The sequence below is a fragment of the Manacus candei genome, unplaced genomic scaffold (genome assembly GCF_025592945.1).
Source record: "Manacus candei isolate 608988 ecotype Guabito, Panama unplaced genomic scaffold, ASM2559294v1 h1tg000109l, whole genome shotgun sequence".
NCBI lineage: Eukaryota > Metazoa > Chordata > Aves > Passeriformes > Pipridae > Manacus > Manacus candei.
In genome coordinates, this window is record NW_026138157.1 from 1328408 (window position 1) to 1349414 (window position 21007).

At 46.1% G+C, this 21007-nt stretch overlaps 1 protein-coding gene across 1 annotated transcript; it reads right to left on the bottom strand.

The window, feature by feature from the left end:
- Positions 1 to 851: 851 nt before the first annotated feature.
- TNFAIP2 (TNF alpha induced protein 2) lies at positions 852 to 19895 on the bottom strand. The gene is made up of 12 exons (XM_051769497.1): positions 19774 to 19895; positions 14061 to 14409; positions 11480 to 12107; positions 9768 to 9882; positions 8415 to 8540; positions 7532 to 7632; positions 7345 to 7443; positions 7031 to 7154; positions 5944 to 6066; positions 4915 to 5070; positions 3124 to 3245; positions 852 to 2722 (listed from the first exon to the last, which is right to left on the bottom strand). The coding sequence occupies exons 2-12, from the start codon at positions 14395 to 14397 to the stop codon at positions 2581 to 2583; spliced, it is 2073 nt and encodes a 690-aa protein (XP_051625457.1). The 5' UTR covers positions 14398 to 14409; positions 19774 to 19895; the 3' UTR covers positions 852 to 2580.
- Between the last annotated feature and the right edge of the window lie 1112 nt (positions 19896 to 21007).

The window sequence follows — 21007 nt, forward strand, 5'->3', positions numbered from 1 at the left end:
GTGTAATATGCCAAATATAAACAAATGCCATTGTAAATGTCGAGTCATGCGGGAAGATAAATAAATTAGTTTCCTGGGCTTATTAGAGCTGAAAGCTGGACGTTTATAGCAGGAGGGGGAGAATTGCACAATGCAGTTCCATATGGCTTATGAAATGTGTATGAAAACCATTTTCTCCTACCCATCCTAATTATGATACATAAATAGATACACTGTTTTCCTTCAAGTACTTACTTAGCTGGAATATTTTTTTTTAAAGATCAGCACAATACTTCTATTATGTGTTTCTCTAGGCCCTTAACAGATCTCTAAATCAAAATCCACTTTTTATAGCAATAAAATGACCTTTCACTAATTGGGAAAGAAAATGTTACCCAATAGGTGACAGTTCTCTTGAGTGCTTAGCACTGTCAGAAGTCATTTTGGCATTTGGCTTTAAACTGTAGCTAAGTGTTTAAATAATAATTTTTTAAATTATGTGTCTATATGAGTTTTGTGTGAGTGTGCTTACATAAGAAGAGGGTGGTTTGTGCTGCCCGTGGCCAGGCAGCAAACTAAAACCAAAGCAGTGTTCTTCACTCAGGCTACGATTTTGCCACAAAACCTGTTGGCAAAGGACTCCTTCTCCCAGTTTGTGGCACTGGCCACTGATAGTGAGCTGCCTGCAGCACTCTGTCTGTCTCACAGGGGCTGCAGCAATGCCATGGGGCTAACAGCAACTGTGAGGAGGGTAAAAGGGGGTGAGCAGGGCCAGCTGGGGACAAATCCTGGTGGGCTGCATCTCCTAAAGGCTCATATGAACAAGAGGAGACAACAGAGAGGGAGGAAGGCAATGCCAGAGCAAATGCAAATGTCAAATGCATATCTTTTTATTGTTCAACATTGAGACTGTGGTAGTGCTTAGAGGCTGACATTTTGGATCTTGTTATACCAGATACCCTAAACATGGTGTACATGGCAGTCCTTGTTCCAGAGAGCAAGGAAAGCCAGGCTATGAGACCCATACACAGCACAAACACAAGGTGCCTCTACTTTACCAGCCTGTCTATAGTCCAGCAAGACTCTCCCTATTTGGAACCAGTGGGTGATATTCACCAGAGCAGGCTGGGAGTAGTGGAAGGACTGGCCCTTCGAAGAAGGACATAGGACTACATCTGGCAACACAGTAAACAACAGCCAGAGACAGAATAAATGAGTCAGTTTTCTAGCGTATTTGAATACTGTTTAAATATAAACATTGTAAATTAATATCTCTAACTGAGAAAAAAATAGAGTTTGATGCAAAAATACACCAGTGGTATACTGCATATGCACATAAATACATGATATAGTTTGCACAGTCATCATGTGTCTTCCTTCCGGAGTGACTTTCCACAGACTGATACAAAAGTTGAAACAGAAAAAAAAAAAAAACAGAAGGGAAAGGTCTCCAATGAAACACAGTGTTGTTTTGGTAAGGGGTTAGCTTCCCAGAAAGAAAGCTAAGGCTGTAAGAAACAAAACACAGTTTCACAAGAGACCCATTTGTGTTTTCACATCATATCTAACTCACAGCAAGAGGGGAAAGAGCAAGCAAGAGAATGGTGATACAAACAGGGTGCTCAGTACATTTTGATGGCATTTGAGACCAGTTCCACACCCCATTCAAAGACTGTTGTTAATGGGGTCTGGAAAAGTCCTCTTCTTGATAAGGAAGGGCTTCAGTAATATCCAAAGTGTTTTACTAGATGCTACACAATCCATTGCAACAGGCAGCTTGCTCCCAAGCTCAGTTAGCAGGGTGCCACTCTGTGCAGATGCACTGGATGGGGTCACCGCAGAGAGGTTGTCTGCCAGGGGGTCAGGTGCTCCCACCTCACGGAGGTGAAGGAAGCACATGCTCTCCAGGGCCGGTTCAGAAACCCTGATGCCCCTGGGCAGTGCTGCTGCTGAGTCAGAGCGTGCAGCTGTGGCCACTCTAAGTCCTGAGTCCAGGGTCCTGCAGTGTGGAGGGATGGCAAGAGCCCTCCATGGCTGAACTACAGCTCCTCCTCACCAGAAACCTGGGGCCTCTCCCCTTAGCCTAACACAGCTGCCCTGCACGGCTCTGAGAAAGGCAAAGGGGGTGCAAACATGCTCACATGGGACTTTTCCAACATCTCTGAATTTTGGCTTGAGTTTTGTTTCTCTCTGTTTCTTTCGAAGACAAATCTACACAGCAGGTGCCTGCTTGGTCTGGGCTAGCTGGGGAGTCAGCGTCATGGCCTTCATGGCATCCTGAGAGGTAGGTGGAGGTCAGAGCACCAGGGCAGTGTCCAGGCAGAGAACGTGGTGGCACCAAGGAGACTCTGGGGGGGAATCCATGGCTGGTGTGAGGAGCAGTCCCAGTCCTTGCAGGCACTGCATCTCGTGGGTGTCCCCTCCTCCTATCTTCACACGGAGAACAGCAATTCCCATAGAGGTGCTGAGCACCAGATTAAGACAAAGCACTTTCCATAGGAAAAGGTGGCAGTGTGTGCTGTGTATTTGTCCAGGGGAACAGCCTCCATCCCTGGCTCACCCGACAGTCCAGCACAAGGGAGTGCCGAGGGGTGCCTTGGCCTAGGACACGTTTATGTTGGAGAAGAGCATGGCCCTGGGTGGTGTGGAGGCTTTGTTGTCTGCCAAGTAGCCCAGGATGCTTTTTTGTTCACTGCGGGACAAATTGGCTTTGATGTGCAGGAATGCTTCCAGGTGCCTTTTGCTGTGAAAGAGAAAAAAACAGGCAAGTGTTATCTCCTTCCACACATCTCCACATCAGGATGCAGCCCCCTGCCCTACAGTGGGCACTGAGGTCCCTGGTGGGGGCCAGCTCAGCAGCTGGCGATCCTACACAGGACCCAGCACTGCCCTGGGATGTTTGGGGTAGGGAAGGGAAGGGAATCTCCATGGCAAAGGAGAAAATCAGGCCAGAATATGTAAATCATTTGGAATATGTAAATAGGCTTTTATTCATATTTTCCTTTGTTGTCCATTTGGCACCGGGATTGCCACAGCCTGGCAGGCAACTCCCACCCATTTCCATAGGCTCAGGTTATTTGATTGTTTCTTGGCTCAATTAAAATTCCATATGAATATTAGCAAATCTGTTTCATCGTCTCTTACCGGATATCTGGGTATGTTGTGGCAAGTGTTGCAACTTCAATTTTAATAGCACCTAAATCCTGAAGTCGGATTATTTCAGCAAGTTTGGGGAGCACTGAATTCAGCCACGTGGCTTGAGATCCCTGCCAGAAGAGAAAGTGGTTAGGAGAGCATCTTGGGGTGCAAATCTCTGCCCAGCCTAAGAGCTGGCTCCTGAGGATGTTTCCAGGTAAGGAGGAAGGACGGGTCAGTGATTTGAGGTGTCTCAATTGTTTTCAGTGGTGTTGCTGTCTAGGCCAGCCACAGAAAAACTGGATTAGCTTTTTGATGGTTTTTAATCCTCTTACACAAGAGGTGTGGGGTTTGCCATAAGACTGAGGTTTTCACATCCACCTGGACAGATTCCCTCTGCTCTTCCCTCCCACCACGTTTTCTTTTCTTTGTCTTTCTCCACTGCCCAGTGTGTGTACAAGGTCTGACAGGCCACGTAACGCACTGCCCTGTGCTGCTTTCTCCCAGCTCCACACACAGCCCCGACTTTAGCATCTCCAGGCATTGCCAAAACCCACTCCCTGCCCTCTCAGGTAAAAGCCCCAACTGGACCTCTTTCCTGGCCATTGGAATTCCCAAGATGCAGCTGCCTGACCTCCCATCCACACTGTGTGAAACTCAAGCTTGTTCCTTCTCCAGTCAAATGCTCGAGGGGTGGTAGAGGGCAGAGTTTGGCTTAGATTTTATCTTTTTTTTCAGGCAAATTTAGAAGCAGGGAAGGAGGGAAGTGATCTCAGAGGACAACGAGAGGTGTTTCAGCCATGGCTCCTGTGGAAGAACCCCCTGTATACCAGAGACCCTGTGCTGCCTGCTTTAGCACCTGGCTTAAGAGCAGCAGAGTGAGAGAAAACAGGGGAGAAGGGAAAAATCTGTAAGGACTTAAAGTGCACGGTTGCCTGTGTCAAAACACTGTTAAGGCCACAGAAGGAATTTGCCATAAGATAAACCACCAGAGCAGGAACTTGAGATAAGCACAGGAGACAATTATGACAGGAAGATGCTAATTTGAGGCCTTGAGAGGGGAGATCTGGTTAGCACATCCTGCCTAATGTATCTGGACAAAAACTCCCACTATGGCAAAGTGTGGAAAAGGAAGCAACTGTTCATACATATATCATCCCAAGTTTTGGGAACAGCATCTACGATCACCCTGTGGATACCTGGAACTTGGACTGTGTAAAGGTGGTACCTCCAGAAGAATGACTCTGGGATCCCCACCACTGAGAAGACCAGGATGAAGAGGGACCGATGGAACACCGCTGGATTCATGGGTGGTGACTGTCTTCTGCTTGATCTGTCTGTCTGTCTCTCTCTCCCTCAGCTCTTTTCTATTTTTTTCTATTTCTCTACCTCACATTTACTGTTTATTATTGTCTTCAGCATATGGTCTTGTTTGTACCTTGATTCAGGCAGAGGCATATCTCAGTAATTGGATCATAACACAGTCAAAACCCAGACTTCATGGAAGTTGCACTGAAACCTGAAAAGATTGTGTAAGTATTCTGATCCTATTAATATAAACCTTCAAACTGCCTACAGGGCAAAGGAGGATGAAATCATGTCTCTCTAACCAAGGAGGGGTAGGGTGGTAGCAGGAGAGCCCTCCTGCCTGTAGACACTTGGAAACCTCTTTCTGCCTAAGGTTCTGCCTTCCAGGAAATTAAACTGAGTTGGAAAGGCTAACGAGAGGCCCCAGAAAATTTATTTCCTTGGTTTTTAGTGTGTCTGTGCCCTGTGCTCTTGTGTCAAGCACTCACATACATTGCTCATGCAGAAGGCTTCCAAGTCAGCAGCATTCTTGGAGATCTGCTGGGCTAGAGTTTGCTGCTGTGCTGGAGTTTTCAGGCTGACTTTCCTCTTCAGCAGCCTCACGATGTACTCTTTAACCAAACGGGTGTGGATCTTCTCAACAATAGCCTGTTGGGAAGGAGAGGAGGGAATCATCCATCTCTCTTTTGCTTCTGGACAAGACAAACCATGAGGCTGGATGGGAGACAAAATTGTCTTGGGTGCTGTAAGACATGCCCCACCAGTCCCTGCTGCTGATTACATGTCAGAACGTTGCTGGTTGCCAGCTTCCCAAGGCTGGTTGCGCCACATCCTAGATGCCGAGAATTTCTTTGTACTCTAGTGAACTATGGGAATTTCCAAATGTTGTTTCCTTCTGGGAAGAGTTTAAAGTGAAGAAAAGATCTCCATGGGCTTGAGAAGCAATAGTATTAGAGAGAAACAGGAATTCATGCTGCTCTTCCTGTTCTTCTCTCCAATACACAAAACATCATCAATTTGTTTCAGCTACTAAAAAGACAAAGGCAGGAAATCAAATATTGTTTTATACAATGATGTTTCATATATACTCCAGCACCAGTGAAGATGTGGTTCTGGCTCAGTTATCTGGGATTTGTCCCAGTTGCATCCATATCCTCCAGTCCTTAGGGCAATCAAAGGAGAAATGAGACTGAACCATGCAACTGCATCTGTGTTTCAAGACTGCTAAACCAAATCCACAAATAAAGCCATATGTTGGGTGGCCTCTAAAGCACTTTCTTTACATCAGGGGTAGTTTCCTGTGCAAACACTGCAGCAGAGCTACAGGATTCTGCTTCTGTCAGAGAAGACTAAGATTTATATGCCTAATCTAGGTAAGCTGCACACTGCCTGAGCAGCTCTCAGATGCCAGTCCAGCTCACCAGCTCAGTGTTGGTCAAGACAACTTGAGTCACAGAATATCAAAGCTGAAAATGCAGCCTCAGCATCCCAGAATCCCTCCAATATTTCTCTTGGACTTACGTGGTAAAAAGGGTCCCTTAACGTCCGGAAGTCTGAAATATGTTTGCTGGTGGTTTTAATGATCTCATTCATAATTTCGTTGCTGGAGTCCCACTTATTTTCTGTGAACTTCTTATACATCGGCTGAAAAAAAGGGAAGTCAGCTAAGTTGCCTCAAAGCAAATCCTATGCACGTTTATATTTAGCATTGCTATATGTACAGTATCCTATATAGTGAGAGAGCAGCGTGCAGTCCTGGGCAAGGGTGTGTGACAATGGCTTACAGGGGTGGGGGAAGAGAGGACTGTGTCCCCTTCTTGGTTCCTCATGATGGAGAAGACCAAGAGCTTAAAAGGTTCATATTTTTTTATTTCCACATTTTTAATGTTTTGTTCACACCATCTTGTCTGATTAGAGAATTATGGAACCATCAGGGGGAAAAAAGTGAATCATTATGAGAGGCTTTCAATTTTTCTCAGCCACAGTAAATAAACATGAAAATTAAAAAAAAAAAAAAAAGGCAACTCTGCTCTGTCATGCATTCCAAAAGGTCTACAGAGAAAGCAGCAGAGATTGTGGCTGAACATTCCCAACTCCTAAGCCTCCTTCCCCTCCACCAAAATTGTGTAACTTAAAAAGCTTGTGTTACATACACTAAAAAAAAAAAAAAAAAAAAAAAAGGGAAGAAGCCTAATTTGCCCTTTAGGTCACCTTTATGAAGAAGTCAAAAGCTGTGTAATTGCAGTTTATGCCATTTTTAATGGCTTCATACATTTTGGAGAGTAAACAGCTGCAGGCTGAGACTCTCCCTCCTGCAGCCCGTTGTCTCAGATGCAATCAGCACGAGTTATGTCACCTGCACAGTCATGCCTGTGTCACTGCACCCATTTTGCCTTCAGTCTTGAGGAACAGCTCAAGCAGAGGTTAGTGGGAGTTTTCTGGCAGTAGTGTGGGTTAGGACTGACGTGGTGCCCTGGCCCAGAGCCCTCCTGAACTTTGCTGATTTGAATCAGAGATTTGAGCTACAGATAGCAGAGCAGGAGAACCTGCCCTGCCCTGGCACCAGCTGAGCCATGGGGCAGGAGGGTGTGGGGCATGGGAACAGTACCTTCAGCTGGGCAAACAGCTGTTGAAGCAGCACGTCAAAGCCGCTGTTTTCAATATCGCCAAGAGTGCTGAGGATATCGGCTTTACCGTCGTCCTTTTCTGCCATGTTTTTCTCTGTGTATTCTCTGCAAGGAAACATCAGCAAGGTCAGAGTAGTCTATCCTCAGATGATAGAGAGAGAAATTCAGAGGTCTCCAAATTTTCCTCTGCAGGCAGATGGATCTATCTCTGCTCGCTCTGAAGTACCTCCCCTCTATCACACTATTATAGGTTGCCTGCAGAGGAAGGAGAAAACTTTTTCTCTTGGACCCTTACCTAAAATTCCAGCAGTTGTTAATATTTGCAATCAGTATAGGCTTGTAGTGTGTGTGCTTCTTACTTTTCTCCTTAAAGTCTTCGAAAGCATCCCTGTAGCTGGAGGGGAGATGGGAAGAGGAGAGGTGGGTGAGTGCACGCCCGGGTGGCTCTGCCAGCCCCGCTGCCCGCGGCTGCCTTACCGCACCTCCTCAGGAAGGCAGGCAGCTCCTTCAACAGGCGCCGCGACAGCTCCTCCCCCACCGCACTGCTGATGTCCTGGGCTCGCTTCTGGCCACTGTAGATGCTCTAAAAAACGAACAAAAAAGCAAGATCAATATTAAATGCTGCCTGCTCTGAAAAAGCCACGTTGGCTGGTCAAAGAGGCTGCAGATCCTTGACTGAGGTAACTGTACCCAGCTCTCCCGCATCCCCCCTGCAGCTCAGCCAGGCACCATACAGAGCAGCTATACTTATTTAGTGGGTTCAAGCCAGTTTTGAACTTCATTTTCAAATGGGAAGAGGCAAAGAAGAAAGAAGCATGAAAGAAAGCCTGTAAAATAGCTGAGGAAGTAGAGAAAGTGACACTTGGTTTTGTTTTCTTTTTTTTCTTTTTTGAATGTCATATGATGGCATTAAAATACAATTTAATCACAACAATCTCAACATATGAAAGGTTTATTTTTTTGAAAAATACGCTTGACTAATTCTCTGCAGGCAGAGGAGGGAAAGCGTTGAGCTTGGAAAAAAGGCAGCTCTGCCTGTGACAGTCTCCCTGAGAGCAAGCAACAGATTCCTTGCTTGGCAAGGAACCTCTTGTCTCTCTGCTACTGAGGATGCAGGAGAGACTGCACGGGGAGAATGAAGGCAGCATTCCTTCTCATTTTGCCCATAGAAGAGTTTGCCTCCAGCATGTGGTGTACCAGGGCCATGACAGACCATGGGGGTTTGGCTCCCCTGTAGCACTCACCTCTGCTACTGCCCCACAGAAGTGACTTAGCCTTTTGCTTTCCCATAGTGACCATGGTTGGTCTCAAATCCCAAGTAAGTGAAGGATGAGATTTTCTATTTTTAGTATAGCTCTGTATTACCTGGATAACAAATATTCCTAGGAGTTCACTCTGAAAATGCCCATTTAGCTTCTCTGGTTCTTTGTCTTCTTTCCATCTTTGGATTTCTTTGTCTAAACACTTGCTCAGAGAATTTTTGACAGTAACCTTTAAGGAAGGAAGAACAACAGCATTTACCACAACATGAATGCAGCAGCTCCTGCCTTCTGCAGGTTGTACTTGCCCATCCACCTCTTGCCTGGCTCAGCAGACTTTTCGTCGGCTCTGGTTGGGAAGGCTCCTTGTTACAAGATGCTTAACCCACCACAACAAGGACAACCCCCTCACAGTATCCACCAATGCAACAGTGAGCTGAGTATTTCAAGGTAGGAATGAAGATGAAACTCTGTATCCCTGCCCATCACCCCACCACATCCGTGGGGATTAGGAGGGCAGGGAGGGGAGCGGTGAGTAGGAAGGTTGCAGGCAGCTGCATGTGCCAGAGCCCAAGTTCCCCCAACCACACATTGCCCTGTGGTCACACACAGTGCTACTTGGTTTTGCAATCCTTTTGCATGAGCACTTCTGATGCCTTACGAGCGCTGGAGAATGAAACAAAATGCTCTCGGGTTTTCTCTGCTCTGACCCCTCTGAGTGCACACTGAGGTGAGGCTTTGGAAATGGTCTGTACAGTGTCTGGTACATATTGCTGATCTCCCGGTGCCTCGCTCATGGGCTTTGCAGACCTCACACCACCTCTCCCATATGCAAACCATCAGAGCTACATCTAAACCTGGAACTTGTCTTCTCATTTTCCAGGAACTCCAGCCCCAAATGCCAAAAACACTGAGCTCTGGGAGTACTGTAGAAGTTGCTTCTTGTTTCTATTAAGTGATACAAAAACCAGAGCCCCTTTTATCATCTGCAGACCAAGACATTCTCCATCAAACTAACAGATTTTTCAATACCAGATCTCCATGCTTTGCACTCACCCATGGTCTGGGACATCTGCAGAGACCAGGAGTAATTTGGGATCCTTTCGATATTACTATGAGAGGGATTACAAATCCCTCTGGAGATTTAACAGGCAACTGGAAAATTGCCCATGAAGATTAGTTGTTGGATTTCCCCCCTCCCCTTCCTACCACACAGTTTTCAAGAACAGAACAGTTCTTTTCGGCTGGCTCCCAAGACTAAGCAGAAGTTTGCTCTGCAAGTTCCATCTAGCAGAAAGCTGACCTGTGCCCCAAAACCAAACAAAAGCTTTTACTTCTCCCTGGAAGGGCGTGTGGGGTGTATGGCTCACAGGTGAGAACTGTGTGTTCAGGACAAGCCACAGCTTCTCCAGGAAGTCATAGGGGAGCAGTAAAGGGGAGTGACTGAACAGATTCTCACCTCTTCACTGTCAAGGTATTTCTTTTCAAGCTCTTTGCTCAGACTTGATGGCAAAAGGCTTCCAAGCTTAACTTTATCCAACTCCTTGGCTAAAGCATGATCTTTTCTCATATCTCTGGAATGAAAAGAGCCAAACAATCACATTTTCCAAGGGCAGTGTAATTGAAGACAGCTGTTGATGCAAATCACTAACACTTTTCGAGGATCTCAGTGAAAAAACAGATGGAAATATATATTGTCCTTAGTCCGGGCAAGACTTGGAGGAGATGAATATGTGCCAGGGGTGGGATCTGTGAGGATGGGACCACAGGTAACCCTGGGAAGGGAGTCATGGTCTTCTGAATTCCTGAGCACCAGCCACTGTGCTCTGATGGGCATGGGGGATCTGAAGCAAGCAGGAGAGTCTAGCCCTTGGGCACAACTTCTCTCCATCAACACAGAGACGTGAGGAGATGAAAAGCTGGTGTTTTGTGGCTGGTTGGGTGGTACAGTGGGTGGATTCATACCCTGCTGTCCTGTTCCCACCGTGTGCTGGCTGAGCCAGATGCTCCTGAGCAGCTGTGAGGAAGCAGACCTGCGAACCTTGGGGAGCTCAGGACAACACTTGTGGGAGCTGATGTGGAAGCAGCCTGTCCTTCTGGAGCTGAGGAGAATAACCCTGAACATCTCCCGAGCCCTGTGTTTGCACATCACCCAGCTCCACAGGGGTGCACTGCCCTGCTTCCCGCACATGGGCTGTTTCTGGTACGACACTGGAAGCTGGGGCCAGGCTGTTGTGCAGCCCTCCTCCTTCTCCTCATTGCTCCCTTTGCTGCTGGCCATGGAGAGAGGCGATCCCTCAGCGAACACCTGGATGTGACCTCTGGGAACATCCCACAAAGCAGCTGCTACCCTGGCCAGCGCTGTCCCCAGTGCCAGGCTGAGCCCTCCTCCTCACAGCTACTGATTTCCAAACACATACTGGTTCAGGCCTGAATATCCTGACCTAGAGCATAACTCTGGAAAACTCCCAGGATCAACACTGACTCATTATATTCTATCAGTGAAAAAGATAGAGGTGAAGGTTGAATGACTTTAGAATAAAAAAAACATTACTGGTTTCCACCTAAGAAATGAGAGCCCTCAATTCTCAATCCAGTACTGTAAGCCACAACAAGGAATACTTTCAATTCTATAACATACAGGGTTCGTGAGGATGAAGGGTGACCCTTGGCTGATGATGTCCTCTCTCAAGGGTGCATGCATGGGTCTCCTAATTGGGAGGAGAGCATAGACTGTGGGTAACACCTAAGCAACATCCTCCATGCCCAGGATAATTGCATCTCAGGTTGTTCTATTTATTGTCTCTCCTGTGGTCCAGAGAGCTGAAGTTTCCAGATTTTCTAAGGATGAGTTCAAATGTGCAACTGGAATAGATATCAAGGCAATCAATCTGACCAATTTACCCCACAAGTGAAGCTCTAAACATCTATGTTTGTTGTCCAGAAGCCTGAATGGTGGGATCAGCCCTTCAGTTACAGACTAGCAGCCTTAAGTGTGTCCCTTCCAGCTGTCCTGGCCAGCTAGTGTAAATCAGCATGTCACCAGTGATACCAGAACCTAGCCAGGTACTGGACTGCCTCGCAGTGATACTAATCCATAAATCAAGCAAATGCCTGTTTTGCAGCCAGTAAACCTGTGTTGGGATAAAAACTTGTAAAAGTCTCACTTACCTTGGATAAATGTTGTGCACCCATGAGAGAAGAAGGTAAATATCCTTGTCTTCCAGATGAGACTCAGCATTTTTCTTTGCCTGGGAGGCAAAATAATCATGGTAGAATTCTGCATATATGCTGAACACATTAAACTCAGGAGGATAAAGCTCTTTAATGTACTTTACAACCACTGTCAAATCTTCTTTCATTGTCTTTCCCATGTGCAGGAGGTTTTGGCCGACTGCAGAGAGGTTCTCATTTATGGGAGTACGGCTTGTGTCCTTCATTCGAGCCTCTACTGACTCCTTTACTGTAGCCATCCAAAGCTCTTTCCATTTTCTAGGTCTAAATTGCATATTTTGGTCAGGTGGATTCTCTGACATGTAATTCTGATCTTCTCTCTCCTGCTCTTTCAGAGCCTCCACTGCCTGCTGCAGCAGGTCTGGGTTTGTTTTTGCTAGCAGCACGGAGTCTTTCAAGACACTGAAGACTTTGTGCTTCAGAACTTCATAGACAGACTCGATGTCTTCCTGGCTGGCGTTCAGTCCCTCCTCACCTTTGCTAGACAGGCTCTTCTCCAGGGCAATCAGATGTTGAGTGGCATCACAAAGCTTTTGCTCTCCAAGGAGAACCATGACTTGTTTGACTGGTGAAAAAAGAACAACCTTTCTTTACCAAAGATTGAAGACTTAAATTTATGTTTTATAAAAAATGACAGTTCTGGAATATTTTTTTTAAATGCTTATATTTCTAAAATGCTAGATCTTGGGCTCCTTCACCATATAGAAAATCTGTTTATTTAAAGATCAGATTATTCCTAGCTTGCTTTTTACTGGGGCAATGGCAATTTGAATACCCATCACCAGTGTATTGCATATGGTGAACTATTCATGAGCTACATATAATTTTTTACAGAATTTAGCCTTGTGAAGATATTTATTGATTGACTGATTATCCCTTTCCCATTAATATGATCTCGAGTCAGAAGCATGGCTCTAGAAAAAATGCAGATGGAAAGATGTAGCTAAATAAGATGTGCCAGAGGAAATACCACATGGGTTTCCAGAAATAGATTAGCACAACCTGACCTGTGAAATTGTTTTGAAGGACACATTTAGCAGGCAAGATAAATACAATTGAACTATCTTATCTGAATAGCAGCCAATTGCTTGAGACAGTGCAGTCTGGGAAATTATTAGTTAAACTGAAGAAATTATACCCCAAAATAAGTTTTGTTAGGTGTGTAATGTTTGCATGGAGGACCCTGGCTGGAGAAAGCTTACATTATCCATGAAACTCATATTACTTCATATTCTCAGTAGAGGTTGTGGCATTAAAGCTGGGAGTGCCTTACTGGCATCTGCTGATTACACAAAGTTCAGAGACATTATTGAAACTGAGGGCTTGGTACATTTTACAGGAAGAATGGGATAACTTGAATAGTAAATGGGCTGAAATTTAATAGCACAAAATACAAGATACAAATTCAATAGAACAAAAGTTACTTAGCAACAAATAGGATTTTCTGCTTCAAGCTGGATGTGAATCAGCTTGAGATGGAGGAGGAAGAGAGATGCCTGGAGAATTTGTAAATCGTTACTGGGAAGTGATGGTGAAAATGTCAGTTATGACCCCAGGATGAATCCAGTGAGGAATGCCCAGGTGAGACAGAAAAATGGTAACATATTGTACCAGGCATTGGTGGTATCTTATCTGAAATATTTTCTGCAGTTCTGGTTGCAGACATCCGGAATGGGGCAATGAACTGATAAGAAAAAAGGTACAAAAGGCCTGTTTTCAGCAGCAAATTCAAGGCCAAGAAGGAAAACCACCAGTTAGGGAAAACATTTGACACATGGAGAAGGAGACACCAGTCAGACAGGTAGAGGCTTGTCTGGAAATAAGATAATTTGTACTAAAACAATAAGACTTCGTAAGAGCCCCACAGCAAAGGAGGCAGTGCTACAAAATGAACCGATTTTAAGGTACAGCTTGCAAAGTTTACGAATGAGGTAACAAGGGACACTTTCCTCTCTGGTGCTGGGTTTCTCTAAACAAGTATTTCTCTACCTCCCCAAGCATCCTGCAGGACCAATGCCTGCGACTGGAGAAGCTGTATGTTCATATGTCAATCCCAGGAAAGACCTACATGTGGTGCTTACTCCTGTTCCTGGAAAAAGAGGAGATTGAGAGAGCAGAGGGGTTGGAAACAGATGATCTTTAAGGTCCCTTCCAACTCAAACCATTCTGTGGTTCTGTGATTTCACAAGGTGGTGGTTTCATGGAGTAACAGAGCTGAGAGGTATGCCTTGGTTTCTCACCCACCCTCAGAACTCTGTGCCCCCATGAGAGGTAGAAATAACTTTTGGACAGAAAACCTGCAAACTGACAGTTCCCAATGGACTGTGCCCTTGGTACTAAAGGTCTGTGACTTGAGATCATGTCTCCCTCAGCCCATGTTTCCCCAGGCTTCTTGGAAAAGTCACTTCAATCTATTGGTGCACTCGCTTCTCTAGGGGGCAATTTTCCACCTTGTGCAGCCCCTCTAGAAGTAACTATGGCCCTTGAAGTGGTACAAGGAGGATGGAAGAGCACTTACCACTGGGTGGCTTGGTCTTTTTAATTTTCTTAAAGGCACTTCTAAGGATTCCCGTTATCCCTCTGCCCTTTTCAGGGCTGTCTCCAGCAGAGATGCAGCTCTCATTGCTCGTGATGGAAGAGGCACGTGAAGCTCTGCAGGCTCCCGCTGGCCTTTCACTCATCTTCTCCTGGTTCTTGGACCAGATCTCATCTACAGAAGATTCAGAACAGGCAGGCACTTGCTCAGCTACTGATGCCGAAGGGTTTTCAAACTGCCTGTTTGGACCAATGCAACCCTCTGATCCACTGCGTATTCCAATAGGACCACTTTGGAGAAAGGGTAACATTTTCATCATTTTCCTTCTAGCCTGTAAATTTCAGAAAAAGAATTGATCAGATTATAACAGTTAGCCAGAAAAATACCATGGAAAAACATGGCAAGGCATACAGGTAGGCAATGTGGAGAATGCTGCACGTCTGGAACGAGCACAGCTCTGCAGGAATGCTCCTGAGCAATGTCACTCCAGGTAACTGAGAGAAAGGAAGCAGCTCTCTGGTCTAATAAAGAACCTAGAGAAAATCAAAGAGTCATTTTAAGGGTGATTCAGATGGTCTGAGACCTTGAGCTTATATGGATACAGGAGAGCAGAGCTTTCCACAGCTATGGACGTGAGCATGGATATTGCATATGAATGTGGATGGGTGGGACAAGTGTCCTGTGCCTCTTCAGAGCAACCACAAAACTCTCATACTGTTATATGGCATTGGGATCAATTCCCATCTTCCTCAGGGCCTTTTTTTGCCGATCTCTGCTAAGTGAAAACAGGAACAAGGCATGAGGATCAGGGTGGTCTAGCCTTGTTTAAACAGACATTATCCTGCTTTGTCCTACTCTACCATCAACACTCCTGTACTACAAATAAGTGATAACAGGAATTTGTTATTGTTACAACATATTTTCAGAATTCATAATTAGAGTTATTTATGTTCCTGTATAATTTAATGTATTGCTAAATACTTATTTGCACAACTATGACAATTTGCGTAATGATTATAATTATGTAATTATTGCAAATAAATAAAGTGACTCATAGTTTCCAATCCTTATTCTAATAACACTTTAAATAAAGTGACTTTCTAGGAGACCAGAACACTTCTGTATGAAGAACTCTCAGGCAAGAAAGTTTTGGCTTATGTGTACTGAGGAAGGGCAGAAGAATTAGGCTTTAAATAAAATAAGAATTTGGCTTCAGTTATAAGGCCACAAAGTGGTGATCTTCAAATACCCTTGTTAAGTTCATACTGTTGATATGTATCACGCTGATCCAAACCATGATACTTATTTCTGGGCAAACTGTTTGGAAGATTGTGGCTTTTCATTTTAATTTTCTTTCCTCCTGTTGGCTCCCAGCACCTTGTAGAGCTTTGAAACAGCAAGTTAGTGGTAGCAGCCGGGTGGTACAGAGAGCAGTTAGAGCCCGGCATCACTGAGAGCTTTTCTTTGCCCTGCTTTGGATGCCAGGTCATGTTCAGGATTAGTAATGCTATTGCCTTTAAAATGCAACGAAGATGAAAACTCATTTGGGAAGAAGATAAAGGATTCTTTTCCCAGCCTGCATTTCCCAATATATAATTGTGTTTAGATTATTTTTGCCAAATCCCTTCCTTCCTGTTTTTCAAGCACAGACTCAGCTGAGTTCTTTCTCTGTCTCAAATTATTTCATACAAAGCATTTATTATTCTTTTTGTTTGTTTGTTTTTTAAACAAAGAAAGTACCTCTCCCTTTCCAAAAGCCTAAGGTCTTTTGTTTTGATGAATGATGATCAGAAAGGAGGATTTCAAAACAGCTTTGGTCCTTCTTCAATGCCAAGGTGAATGCAGTGTAACTTTGAAAACCATTTAAGTGACACTACACATAAGAGAGTCCATAACAGAACGATTAAGCTGGATAAAAGTTTTTAAAATCTGTCAGAACTTTGTCCTGGTAATAATCTGAAAGAGACAACCTTAAGCATCTAAGTAAGGCTGTCAATGCAATAGCTACCATGCTCACTCACATTTGGCCAGCTTGAATGCTTGCCCAGTGATTATCAGTGCTGGTTGGCCTATGTTTGTATCTGCAGTAGGAAATACCAGCAGTAAATCCCAGCTCCCAGTTTTACCTTGAAATGCAGCCTCAGCCTTAATGGCAAGAGGTATTAGAAACTCCTCTCTCCGTCTCTTCTCTTTATTGTTAGATAGCCATGCACTTACTGTAAGAAACTTCCTATAAGAAACTTCCTATAAGAAACTTCCTATAAGAAACTTCCTATAAGAAACTTCCTATAAGAAACTTCCTTATGGAAGAAAACCTCACACTTTCTGGAAGAAATACTCAGATAAAAGGAAGTGGTGCTTGTTGCATCTGGGGGCCACAGGCAGGAAATGCTGTGCTAGCACTGCATCTTCTGCCTCCATCAGCATCTACTCCTGGTCTCTGTGGCAGACAGGACTCACCAGGAACTTGGCTCTGGCTTAGATGGCCATGGGCTGCTCCTCTATGCCTGTATTCTGCTCTCAAACCAGAGACTGTTAAAACTCCAGCAGGCTCCTAACTCTTTTAGCAGCTAACACCAGGGAAATGCTGAATCACTTCCCAGGCACGGAGCTCCAATTCAAGTCTTGGGAAATTTAATGATTTAAGGTCAAGAGTTGACATTGTTCCCCACTCACTAGTATTATTAATTTACTGTTATCAACATCATTCTCATTATTGTTATGTGGCAGTATGGTTTGTGCCAGGGGAGTCTTTAGCTCCAATTATTTTTGACATAGTATATTCAGCTTACAGTTTCCAAACAGAAGAGTAGCACAGCTCACACAGCATCCTTTGCCACCCTGTACAGAGGTCCTGCAGCATTAGGACAGTGGTACTGTGACTGCTGGTGTAGCTGCAGTGGGATAGAGCAAGCTCTCCCCATGATGCTGATCACAGCATGTACCTCTGAGCTGGGGCTGTTCTGGGGTGGGCAGAACGGAAAATGGAAACTCTTGGAGCACAGCCATGTCACAGAAGGGCCCAGGCCAGACTCTTGGCACAGTGGCTTCCCATTTTCTCCTTTTCCTTCTCAAATGAGGCAGCTTTCATGCAGCACACTCGGGAACGAGCTCATTCGTGAGGGGCGGCTCATGGCGTGCTAGAGAGACTCGGGGAAGAGACTGACTAATTACCCCTACTCTGAAATTTTTTGCTGATCTTTTTTTTTTGACTTCTTTTTCCTGAGCTGCTGCCAGTACTAACAAACATTTGTTTGGATTTTTGGTCCTCTCAAGCGGTCTGACAACCTAGGTCACAAGGGTTTATCTCTCATTTTAGTGGAAATTCCCCACTCTCCGAGAGCCTTTCAGAAATCCAGACTTATTTAGCAAAGTTTATTCTCTGCATTTGCATCAGCCATTCCTCCCCCACCTGTTCCCTGTGGAAGTGGGGTCATCCCTGCCCACACAAGAAACTTGCACTGGGTCAAACAATCTTTTGAAGCAGTAGAGCAGTGCAGACACTGAGTTTAATGAACCTCAGACTATGTGGTGACTCCTAAATAAGCAGATAATTAATCAAAGCAAAGAGTATACGTAGACGCCAGCCCCAACCTTTGCAAGTTGGGAAGCCCTTCTAGGAGGTGGGGTTTTTTCCTACAATTTTGGGTAGCTGGATTAAGTATTGAGTAGATACACCACTGGCTTCCACTTGGGTCTGCCTGGGAAATCGCAGTCTATAGACAAGCTGGGCCACCTGGAGCCCCACCTTGACACTTCACTGTGCTGCTCACATCCATGCTCCTGCCTGCAGATCCCTGTGAGACACCCACCACCCAATGTAGTCCAGCAGCATCCTGATGGTGGCCAAGCTCTGCTCTTAGTGGAGTCAAAAGCTGAGGGGGAACAAAACTTATGTCTCCAATAGAGAAGCCAAGGCAGTAGCAGAGCCTTCCCAGGGGACTCGGTCCATGTGCCTCAGCAGCTCTGGGCACCCCCATAGGGCTGGGGGTGATGAGGGACCCAAGGGACTCAGGAGAATGGCAGTGGCAGAGCTGCCAGAGGATCCCATGGCATCTCATCTGGCCTGAGATGCTTTAAATCAGCATTAAACCATGCTATCACCTGTCTGGGGAACAGTGTAGATATAGCTGTGCAGTGCCTCAGCAATTTTTAAATGAGAAATTTGTTTCTCTAAATTACTAAAGCACAACTGAAAAATAGTCCTGTAAAACAGCATCTCCTGCTATTACAGAGAATTTTTCAAACAGAGAAAGAGAAAATTATACATATATGTTGTTATTGGAAAGAAGCAGAGAGAATGCACTGTAATATGTTACTTTTTCCTCTTGCTTCAAATCTGGGCAGCATCATTTTAAACTGTTGCTTCTGAAAGAGAAACCAGCTGCTGCTGTCTAGAATTTTGTTTTCATATTACTGTTCCCAAAGCCAAATCCTGCTTTCAGGCCCGGAATTTGCAAAGTTCACTGCTCGAGCTAACAGCAACTGGGAAGAAACACGCATATTCCCTGAGAGCCTCTCTTGGCACTTCCAAAATCTTTGGCTTTTCAGGTGTCTTTTTATAGAGAACGTGACTGAAGCAAACCCAAACCCGAGTTTTCCAAAGATCTCTGCTCCCATTTGATTGGTTCAATTGGATCTGGCAAGCCTCAAAGTCCTTTGATGGGGATGGAATGCTTTGGAGAATGAGGGTTTCTTCAGGTTTTCTGCTCTGAACTTGGGTGTGATGGTGAGAGACCATGGCTTCTAGATCAGCCATATGCTCCAACCACAGAAAGTCTCTTCCTTACTTTGCAGCAGCCTCAAAAAGAAATCCTACTTTAAGCACACCAAGGATCCTAACCCTGGGGTTGAACCTTTCTATTTGTGCCCGAGGAGCTGACACAGTGGATATGGGGCTCCTACCTAAGGACAGAAGGGAATTTTGACAGGATTTTCAGTGCTCAAGGGGTCCTAGGGGCAGTAGTACTTCCCTGACTAGGAAGAACTACAGTCACAAAATGGAAAGCATGGCAATGCAGAAATGTGCCAGCTTAGCACACTGACCCTGGTAAGGTGCAGACCACGTGGGCTGCCCTGGACCATCCAGGATCCAGGCACTGAAATGGTGTTTTTCCAGTGCAGCCAGGCTGAGTGACTCATAATCCAGTTACTTTTCTGTGGTTTGGGGGAAAATCAGACAAACAGGAGAGGCTGGGAAACGCCACACTGGATTCGGATCCCAGTGCCTGGTCTGGGTTTAGGATGCCCTGGTGTCCAAGACCTACATCTGGATTTTGGGGAAAGAGTTGGAGGGGGGGGGGGGGGTTACAGTAGTCACTGCTTGCAGCCTGTACCCTGAAATTTTGGGAAGAAGCAACAGAAATCAGACCCAGCTGTCAAAATGGAATTGCCAGACACATATCCTTGCGGTGTCTAGCTCTGGGGTGTGCCTGGAGCTGCTGTATTTCTCGCAGCAGTCTGACTTATTCTCCATTCTGATAATTACTCGGTGAGACTCAAACCTGTTGATGTGTCCGGGAACCCAACCTTTAGCACCTGCTACTTGTTTCCCCCTCTCAGGAGCAGCAGAGAGCCCCCGAGCTCCCCAGACTCGCAGCAGGCGAGCCGGGAGTCGGGCGGCAGCTCGGGAGAAGCGGGAGAGACGGGGAAAGGGAAAGACCCGAGCTCCGGGCAGTTGGCACGAAGGACTTACTCTGCGGCGGCTCTCGGGCGGCGGTGGGGCTGGATGCGGGGCTGGATGCGGGGCTGGATGCGGGGCTGGATGCGGGGCTGTCACCGGTACTGTCAGCGGAGCTGCCGGAGGAGCCGGGGCAGCCCGGCTATAAGGGCTCGGGGCGGGACCGAGCGGGAAATCCCGGCTACGCCCCCCCCGGCCCGTGGGTCGAGCCAAAGAGAACCGAGAAATCCCCTCTGGCGGGGAAGGTGACACGGACGGGGGGTGCCTGGCCCCGGGGTCGGTCCCTGCAGAGGAACTGAACCCCAGAGCCCTGTCCTGACAGACCAGTGGATGGGGCACGGGCACCCTGGGCTCACTGCCCCGAGGGCTTTGTCTGTGCGATGTGTCCCATTGTAGGCTTGGAAACTCTCCATTCGGGATGGAGCAGGTGCCGCCGAAAATGCCATATTCCGTACCTGGGGTGGTCAACCCCGGATGTACAGACTGGGGAACGAGGAAAGGGACCTGCGAGTCCTGGTCGATGGCAAGTCGAATATAAGTCAGCAGTGCTCTGGCAACCAGTTACTCGGCCAGGAGGGCCAACCATGTCCTGGGGGCATCAAGCAAAGCATCGCCAGCTGGGTGAGGGAGGGGATTGTCCCACTCTGCTCTGCACTGATGCGACCCTACCTTGAATATTGTGTGCAGTTCTGGGTGACACAATATAAGAAAGACCTTAAGCTGTTAGAGAGCATCCGAAGGAGGGCAACAAAGATGGTGAAGGGCATTGAGGGGAAGTTGTATGAAGAGCAGCTGAGGTCACTTGGTTTGTTCAGCCTGGAGGAGACTGAGGGGAGACCTCATCATGATCTGCAGTCTCCTCACAAGGAGAAGTGGAGGGGTAGGCACAGATCTCTTCTCTCTGGTGACCAGTGATAGAACCTGAGGGAGTGACATGAAGGTGTGTCAGGGGAGGTTTAGATTGGATATAAGGAAAAGGTTCTTCACTCAGGTTGGGCACAGGAACAGGCTTCCTTGGGAAGTGGTCGTGGCATCAAGCCTGCCAAAGTTCAAGAAGCATTTGGACAATGCTCTCAGACACGTGGTGTGACTTTTGAGGTTGTCCAGTGCAGAACCAGGTATTGGACTTGATGATCCCTGTAGATCCCTTCCAACTCAGGATATTCTTTGATTCTATGAAAGCTTTGCTCCTTGAGCAGGGCATTGCCACCAGGAGGCTGGTAGGGGTGAGGTGTGTGCCTGAAAGCAC